A 9,748-nucleotide genomic window follows, 5' to 3' on the forward strand; every position below is an offset into this window, starting at 1 on the left:
CATTTGGATTACAGCAGTGGCTGATCCAGTCTCATCTGAAAACGTATTACCCACTTAGTTCTACTGTCACTGGATGTCAAAGCCAGGAAGGATCATGTCCATTCATGATATGAATTCAAAATACACACGGAGAAATGAAGATATTTTTAAGATATTTAACTAAGCTATTCTTTGTTTTCCAAGACTAAACTGGAGTCAAAAACTCTGGCAGAAGTTTACTCACAAAAAAACCCCAGCTTCTACCTGAAGAAAACAGGCAAATGACTGACTGGGGAGAGAAATCCACCTCCTCCCTGCTTGAGTCAAATGTGGCCTCAAGTCCTCTGTGTTCTCTAACACTGACAATATTCTCTGTGATCTCTGTCTCTTTTCTCTCTTTCATCAGGAGACAGTTCTTCAATCTCAGTGGAATAAATAAAGTTCAAGTTTTCATTACACTTCAAAAATACAGAAAGCAATCCGAATACCCTCCAAGACTGCTTCGTTTAAACAAGAAAATCATAACATTTGAACATCCTTAAGGGGCACACTTAATCTTTTTGCTTTATTCATCAGGGAAATTTAAGAGTGCACCAGAAAGACAGGTGAGAGCATTCACATCCTACAACCAAAGCAGAAGCGTCCCTGCTGCGAGGTCAGTCACCTTCAAAGGAAGGTAATTCAGTAGCTGTTTAGGACCTACACATACCATGAACACTTAATTTCCACTTTTCTTAGAGCTCACAAATATAATCAACTTAGTTCAGCTTACTCTAAGTAGCTTAGCTTACCCCATCTTGACAAGTAAAGTATCTTGTAAAAAGGCACTTGAGGAATCATAGAATTGGAGAATTGTTTAAGGTTGGAAAAGACCTTCAAGATCATCGAGTCCAACCCTCAATCCAGCACTGCCAAGGCCACCACTAAACAATGTCCCCAAGTGCCACATTTACAGGTTTTTTAAATACCTCCAAGGATGGTGATGCCACCACTGCCCTGTTCCAATGCTTAAGAACCCTTTTGGTGAAGAAATTTTTCCTAATATACAGTCTAAGCCTCCCTTGATTTAACTTGAGGCCATTTCCTCTTGTCCTGTTGCTCGCTACTTGGGAGAAAAGACTGACCTCCCCTGACTAGGGTTTCCTGTCAGGTAGGTCATTCCTGAGCCTCCTTTTCTCCAGGCTCAGCACCCCCAGCTCCCTCAGCTGCTCCTCACCAGATCTGTGCTCCACACCCTTCCCCACCTCCACATCTCCCTTGAAGTGAGGGGCCCAAAACTGAACACGAGATTCAAGGTGTGGCCTCACTAGTGACAAGTACAGGGGGACAATCACTGCCCTGGTCCTATGGCCACACTACTGCTCATCCAAGCCAGGATGCCACAGGCCTTCCTGGCCACCTGGACACACCCTGGCTCATGTTCAGCTGCTGTTGACCAGCACCCCCAGGTCCTTTGGCACTGGGCATATTTCCAGCCACTCTTCCCCCATTCTGTAGCACTGCAGGGGGCTGTTGTGACCCAACTGCAGGACCCAGCACTTGGTGTTACTGAACCTTGTAGAACTGGCCTCAGCCCATCAGTCCAGCCTGTCCAGATCTCTCTGTAGGGCCTTCCTACCCTCAAGCAGGTCAACACTCCCACCCAGCTCAGTGTCATCTGCAAATGTGCTGAGGGTGAACTCAATCCTCTGGTCCACATCATCGATAAAGATAATAAACTGCACTGGCCTAAAACCATTTTAGAAACCATATTATCTTAAAATTATTTGTGAACCATTTGTAAAAGAACTTCTGAAAGTATTAATGTATAGATTATCACTGCACATCACACTGTGTGTACATATATATATATATATACACATACACATACATACATTCAAGCACTGTAAGTACAGTACATCCTTGTCCCTTTTCTTCTCATCCAAAGACAATATTCACACTTCACAATCCTATATATGGATTTTTTTAAAAATAACAATAATAGTGCTGATTTTGTAGTATTACAATAGAACATTAGTCACCCTAGGTCACATATAACTGTTTGATCTCACTTCATTAACATTTCATTTCCTTCTCTGTCTTTACCACAATTTAAGATGAAATTACTGCAAACAGTTTTCACAAGATTATTCAGAATGGTAAAAAAAAAATCCTGACTTTATATATAACCCCACTGGATGACTGCTAGCATTACATCAGTTCTACAGCTTTTAAGGATGTCATTATCTCCTCTGTCCTCTGCTGCACTCTGCCTCTGGCCCTTTTTAAAGGCCAAGCCAAACAAAAGAACATTTAATTGTCCTGTTTCCCCTTGCCCTCCTCAAAACCCATCACCCCAAATGACCCAGAGAGAGACTGTGGACAAGTTTTTAAAAAGCAAACAAACAAAGAAAAACCCCATACACACACCTTTAAAATTCTGGAGTTGTTTTCTGTAGCTTGCTAAGGTCCTAAATCATGTTACTCAGTTGCCTTTTTAAGTCTGGATGGGTAAAATGCTGATGTTCAAAAAGCCATTCTGGAATTATTTGGGGTGGCCAGAAAGAGATAATATCACTACATGTTATTTATACCAACTATCCTTAGGCAGGTAAAATTTCCACACCTATCATTTGGCAAATCTTTAATGAGAATTCCATCCCATGTAGCCTAATCAAAATCAATACATAACAACAAAGCTGAAAATCCAACTATTGTCAGAAGTCATAAAATTCTGAAAGAAATGTGTTCTGGTGAGGAACAAAAAGAAAAAAAATAGAAAAAGAATAGAAACTCTTCTTTTCCTGACAAGGAAATTAGACAAATATCACCAAACTCATTGGTCCTGTATAGAACAAAAATGTAAAACTGACCTGGATGACTATTTTGAGAGCTTTTACTTTCTGATCAGAGGACCAAGCATCCTTTAAAGACTGGTTCAGTTCTTCAATTCGGTTCATGTAATCCTGCTGAGTCAAATTCAACAGCTCTTTCTGTGACCCCTGCCAAGGAAACACAAGCCTACTTAGTGGGAGTGGGAGGGAAGGAAGGCAACTGCTGTTATTATAGAGTCAAACCACAGGTGAAGAGATGAAATCCAAATCTAATTAGAGTTTCACAAAAGGTTACATATTTCCTTATTATGAAGGGTACTTTATTTTTCACTAAAAGAATCCAATCCTTTATTTGTGACATGCAAGTATTAAAACTGTGCTGGCTCAGGCAATAGGCAACCTGAAATTAGTTAAGAGGTAGAGGTTTCAAAACAACATTATCCAAAACAATTCTAGAAGATTTAGGTGTAAGGAATGTAAGTTATGAAGCATCTCATCTTTGCACAGCAAAATACTGCAGCTTGAGAAATAAGCTGAGTACTCAGTATTTCTATTGAGCTCCTAATTGTACCTTTAATAAAGCTCAGACAGACAGTGTGCAGCTTCTGCAACAGGGGCAACCAAAATTATCAGATGTTAAGGCTATTAGGCTTAACAAAAATTTACAGCAGCTGCAGACTGTACTCAGTAGCGAGATAAATCAACATCAATAGATCAGGTAAATTTTCAAATCACAATTTCTAGTGATATAAAAATATGATTCTGCCTGAATCCTACAAAAATAAGGATTGAAATTACTAGAGAATTCTCACAGAAAGTATATATTTATCTAAATACTGCAGAAATACACGCAGAAATCAGGACCTTTTTAAAATGAAATAAAAAAAGATTTTTATTTCACAAATTTCTTTCACTGTTATAATGGTGCTGTAATTTGATCAGAAACCTTTCTCACCTCTTCCAGATCATCCAGTTCTTCTAACCTTGTCCTCACTTTTTCAGAGACTGCTGAACCAGTAGTTGTAGCTTTTCCTGTAAAGAATTACACGTTTAAGTCTAACATTTAAACAGTGGGATTTCTAAAGAGAAACAAACCTGAAGGAACTTGACAGACTAAGACAACTAGTCAGCTTCTGTGACAGAAGACAAGTGATTTGATTCACTTAATGAGAATTCCCGAAGACACACATTTAAACACACCTACAATGCATTCACTTTGAACAGGGAATGACAAGCAAAATCGAATATAAATGGATTTTCTTGCAAGTTTCACTGGTAAGAAAAGAATCACCAGATAGAACCACGGGATAATTTAGGTTAAAAAAGCCCCATGTAGGTTTGTGTCCAACTCTCCTCCTCAAAGCAGGTCCAATTCTGAAGCTATAACAGGTTGCACAGGGTTATACCCAGTCAATTTAATGATACCTAAGAATGAAGATGTCACACTCTCCCTGAGCATCCAGTTTCAGTGTTTGACCATTCTCATTGCAAGAAAGTATTTTATACTCTTGCAGCAGCTGAAATGCTGCATGTTCACTCATACATAAAAATCCTGATCTACTATGCAATCAGCTAGGGCTATTTAGCTCAGATTTGCTTCGCTAGAAAACATGATAAAATATTTAACATTTGGTTCTTTTTTGAACACCCAGCACACAGTTGAAATCATTTCACTTTCATGTAAAGAGAATAACTGAACAAGTTCCCAAAGGACTTGTTTGCTTTCCTTCCAGCTAGCAGAAGAGTTGATAAACACGATACTCAAAACATGATTGCTCACTTTAAATGGAAGAAGGTTTTAAACTACAGCGGAAGGCAGTCAAATAATCACAAATTCATTAGCCAAAACAGGAATAAAAGACAAGGTGGTTGGGTGGCTTGTTTTAAATAATTGTTTTAAGTAAAAATCCAGTAGTCTTATCCACAAAAGAGCATAAAAATCCAGTAGTCTTATCCACAAAAGAGCATAGACCCAAACAAATGTCAGAATGGGGGAGGCAGGAAAACCCATTTCAACTGTTCTTGACCACAAACCTGTCACTGCACCCTACCTCAAGCAAACTATGTTATGGTAAAAGGAAGTGCTTACCTTTTTCAGATCCCATATACAGATTCTGTGGGGAAATAGAAAAAGCAGACTATTTAGCAGTACTTGCTAGTATTTCAAGAATGCACAGGGTAATTACACTGCTAATTAAGCCTCTAATCATTTAGAAGAAGACCAGAAGTTATTTGTATTGTTACAAAAAGACAGTGATGGCTCCTATATATCAAAAGACTTTTGGACTCAGCTCCAAAACAATCTTTAGAAGTGAGGGCTTGTGGTACAGCTTTCTACAACATTAAAACTGACATTCAGAGGACCAGTATTTACTCATGGAATAATTACAAAGTAGCACCATCCAAAATCCAATAAAGGTCTAGTAGAAATAAATAAAACTGGACAAACTGCCACTTACAATAGACAGCTTCTCTGTTGTTGTGTATCTAGCAAGGATTTCACCACGTTTGCTTGACCATGGTTCAAAGTCACTTCCTACTGCTGAGCTGTCATCTTTATCCCGTTTCCTTCGTGTACCATCCTATGAGGGGACAACAAATTACTAAAATGTTAAATACAAATCTGGAAAAAGAAGAGAAGGCTGATAAAAGTCAACTGCATGTTTCAAGTGCTGGCTGATCCTTCCACAAGTTACAATATTAAAAAAAGATAATCCATATTTAAATAAATACATCAACATAAACTGGATAAAAATAAGTAAATAAAAAGGAATATTCTATCAATACAGTATATTTCCTGTTTGCATTAACCTGGTGAGACAAACATATTTTTTCCATGGTTGGCATTGCGATTTGGTTTGGGTTTGTTTTTTTTTAATTTTATTTAGTTGAAATAACTGCCTCTAGTGTTACCATGGTAGCAGTGGTAGCCACAGGATCTGCAGCTGCTGCAAATAATGACAAAGGGTCGGTGCCATCCAATACACTGCTCAATGGATCCATCATAGAACTGGAAGAAGAAGAGGAGGTAGAAGAAGTACTTCCTTTCCGGTTCATTTTCTTGGTCTTGGATTCAGTAACCTGAAAAAAAAGTTCAAAGCTACTAAACAAAAGAGCTTTCTCTTTCCTCTCTTTTCTTTAATAAACCACAAAAATATGTGCTACATAAACGGTGCTGTTGCAACAAAAGTGAGGACAAATCAAACAAACTCTTTAGAGCAAGCACCAACATTTAAATGCAGCACCTCCTCTTCCCCTCAGTCTGGAGGCACTCACTCTTCAATAGCATTTCCATTACCTTTTTTTTCCTTCCAATTCTAGGTCTACAGAACTGTAACAACCATTCTAAATTTCTTTCTAGTACCCCTCCTCTATTTTATTAGGTTTATCCCTCTCCTCCAACCTCTTTCTTGCTATTTGATTACCTCCAGCAGTTTCATCCTGAATTTTCCTGTAGGACACTCAAGACTCAAGCCTGGTACATCAAATCCATTCTTAAGGCCACTGTCTTATGTCCCTCCTGACCTTCCTGAGCAGAAGCTGCTGCCCATTTATCATTCATTAGCTGATGACTATCGTCTCTTTGAAGCTGGATTTTTTTTTGCACATCCACATCTTTAAAAGCCTCTTATACATTAAAGAAATGATAAATGTTTTAAAGCACACAGCTGACTGGAAGTTAACCCAAAAAACCAAATCTTATATCAAGCAATTATGCAGGTTATTTGTAATGCAATAATTTGGTTTTAAATTTATCCATTATTCAGCATTTAATGCAACCAAGAAAGCCCACAGGCTGGAGTGCTATATTTGTCAGAAGGAGATTGGTTTTGACACATAACAGCACCAGCAAATTTCTGTAAAGGACAAACAGAATAAACCTTGATGCCTTTAAAATAACAGGCCACTAATATAGGAAGCAACTTCACAAGTAGCACCACCGACTTCAAAGCCTTTTAATTTTAAAGGAACAAAAGTAAAACGAGGAATACAATCAGTTTTAATTCACATTCATTTTCCAAAAGCACAAAAAAACTCACTGTTATGGGTTTCAGTGGATGGTAATCACCGAAATCCAAGGGTACAGATTCCAGCTTGCACATTTCAGATTCTGAGGCATAGTTTCTTGATCTTGCATGCCTTAAAAAGCAAGAGTAAAGGCAAAGATATATGCATATCTAGTTTATTCATATATGCATATAAATAATCACACACTAAGAGAGAAACATATTCTATATCCATATAGATGTTTAGTTACAAAAAGAAATGCATGTTGAAAAATAAGTAAATATAAATAGTAGCTAATTGTTCTTTCCTGTTTTATTCAGGATCCTGAGAATGTTTACAGCACACACTACCACCTCAGCCAAGTGGGTAAAATCAGTGGTTACACAAAGAATTCTTTAATCAGACTCCTAAAAAACCAAACAGTACTTCCCCCATGTAATACACATCTTTCCCACAAAAACTAATCCAAACTTTCAAATAATTCCATTCCTACTCAGAGACCTAACTCATTAGGAAGCATTTCAGCAGTGTCAAGCAGCCAGCTCCTCTACAATACTACTTACCCCCCAAAACCCAGTTTCATTTAAAAAATAATTAAGAATTAGATAATTTATGACTGTGCTACTCCAAGGAGAAACTTTGACATCTAATGTGATAGAGAGCAAGAGAAAGAGTCCAGTGAAATCCACATGCTTATTCCTTTTGTTTTCTTGATCTCCAGTTCATCTTCTTTTTCCTATTGTCCCATGTTTCAATGACTCTTCCTGCTCATTTGCTTCATGGGTTAATCAGCATCTGGGTGAAAAATCTTTCAAACTCTTTCTGGCTACCTAATCGTAGCATTTCTTTTACTGCTGATGACTCCCAGGGCACACCCCCAGGCCAAAATCAACAGCACTCCTAATTAGAGTGCAAGTACACTGGCAAGTGCACATGGCTAATACACATGTGGGAGTGAACAAGAGCTGTTCACCCTGTAAGTAAGTCTTTAAAAAGTACATTTACAATATGGCTATTCAAGTGATAAGACAGCTTGTAACGCAGCTAATGCAGGGACAAGTTCAAGCTTGCTCTGGCATTATGTTCTGATTACTCTCCAGGGAAAGGAGATTAAGCATTCCTTTCTTGGCCAGTGCAGTGCAGCCAACTTCCCAGAGGAAATAAGACTGGCAAAGCTGGAGTTTCATCCCCCGTGCATACCGCAAAATACACCCCTGCTTCAAGTGCTGCTTTAACAGTGGGTTTCAACCTTTTTCACATGCAAACATCACCATACCTGTGCTTTCAACACCTGCCAGCCTGCCAAGCTTTCTCTCTCCCTGGTAAATGATCTTTTTCCCTGAGACTGCTGCACCTCCTCCTCACCCTGAGGTCACTGAAGCTCTTCCAGCATCCAGCCACCCTATGAACCCCAGTGCCTCGCTCACACTCCAGGCTCAGCACAAGAACCAGCCTGGCTCCACATCTCCCCTTCTCGAGACAGGACACCCACCCGGACACAGGGCTTATCCTAAAGCAAGGGCTTCAAAAAGCTTACAGGGAGCACAGATAAGCCAGGCACATAAAACAGAAAAGAGCCTCTTAACAACACTAGACATATATTGGCTTTGGTAATACAACGAAACACATCCCACAAGTGACTGTAGCTGTCACTATATGCGTATTAAACATAAACCCCAAACAATTTCTCTAAATATTTGCACATGGCACTGTAGCACTAAGTTTTAAATTACTTCATATTTGTGCCAATTCTTTTTATTACTCTAACAAATTTTTAAACCAATAATTTTTTTTAATTCAAACACTGTGTTCATACAATTCTTCAGCACCAACAGGTGCTGGTTTTTTTCTCATATGCATACCGATGAGTATGCAGACAATTGATATGCAAACCAGCTTTTTAGCATGCAGTAATGCTTAAAAATAGCTAAAAAATAGCTAAACCCTGTAGCATGACAATATCTTCCATGTGAGAAAACAACATGATGGAAACATCTTACTCTGGTTCATTATTCCTTCATGGCCACTTCTGCATCAGTGTTACCAGACCTACTTTACCAGTCGGTTACCTCATTTCTGTACTATGTAAGAATTAGTTTGTCAGCATCCCACTGCTCTGCTTTGTTCTGCTCTGTTTTGCTACTGCTAGATCCCAGAGTTGCACCACATTATTCCTTTCTGTTTCTCCAAGATAACTGACCACACACTGATTCCACTGAAATCACTGCACTCAAAGGAAGTAACAACAGTTGCAACAGTTAGCAAACATGTTACTGCTGTCTTATATCCTCCAATCCTCTTAGCCACATAAATTCAAGTTTTAAAGTACTTCATCTCCCAGTAAATTTATTTTTAAAAGCATTGCTCTGATGTTTTTATAAAACCTCAATTGGTTGAATTACAATACTTAAATCCACTAATTACTTCTGCATTTTATTAAACATGAAAGTTTGCTCACACAATAATATGAAAGAGCGAGCTGGATGATGTTCAGCATGACAGTGTATACATGGGGAAAACCTCTTGGCATCCTCATGCCAATTGTTGCATATTACTTTTCTTGACTCCACAATAGGCTTGATTTCTAGTCTGCTCAGGACTATAACCCATCAGCCACACCAAAACTTAGATATATTCCATGTATTAAAAGCACAATAGACTCAGGAGAGTGAGTCTTCCACAAAGAGAAAACCAGCTTGTTCGTAATCAAGAAAGAGTTTGAAGAAAAACTAACTATGAAAATATTTTTATTGTGTCTGTCAGAGTGCCTGCTTTATTCTTCCTCTCCATAACAAATACCAGATTGCGAGTTATTCTTTTTAGTGCAGCTTCCTCAGCTGTACCCCACATTCTCCTGCAGTAATACTGCACGTTGCTAGAAGCTGACTCTGCCTCTTCAGTCAGTAACTCGTGTCTACTTCTAAAGAGCCTGCAAAAGGTAACTATCA

The 9,748-nt window shown here is 38.6% G+C and overlaps 1 protein-coding gene across 3 annotated transcripts in view; it reads right to left on the reverse strand.

Annotated features, from left to right (window-relative positions):
- The window catches only part of VPS35L (VPS35 endosomal protein sorting factor like), a 50,011-nt gene that overhangs the window by 39,515 nt on the left and 748 nt on the right, over positions 1 to 9,748 (reverse strand). For all 3 annotated transcript variants that reach the window (XM_029957767.1, XM_029957768.1, XM_029957769.1), the window contains exons 2-7: positions 6,833 to 6,932; positions 5,706 to 5,873; positions 5,252 to 5,374; positions 4,882 to 4,906; positions 3,748 to 3,824; positions 2,832 to 2,960 (exon numbers count right to left, since the gene is read on the reverse strand). In XM_029957767.1, coding sequence (XP_029813627.1) covers positions 2,832 to 2,960; positions 3,748 to 3,824; positions 4,882 to 4,906; positions 5,252 to 5,374; positions 5,706 to 5,873; positions 6,833 to 6,932 — 622 coding nt within the window. The remainder of the gene's footprint in view (positions 1 to 2,831; positions 2,961 to 3,747; positions 3,825 to 4,881; positions 4,907 to 5,251; positions 5,375 to 5,705; positions 5,874 to 6,832; positions 6,933 to 9,748) is intronic.

The sequence above is a fragment of the Manacus vitellinus genome, unplaced genomic scaffold (genome assembly GCF_001715985.3).
Source record: "Manacus vitellinus isolate BGI_N305 unplaced genomic scaffold, ASM171598v3 scaffold_12_pilon, whole genome shotgun sequence".
In the NCBI taxonomy this organism is placed as follows: Eukaryota; Metazoa; Chordata; class Aves; order Passeriformes; family Pipridae; genus Manacus; species Manacus vitellinus.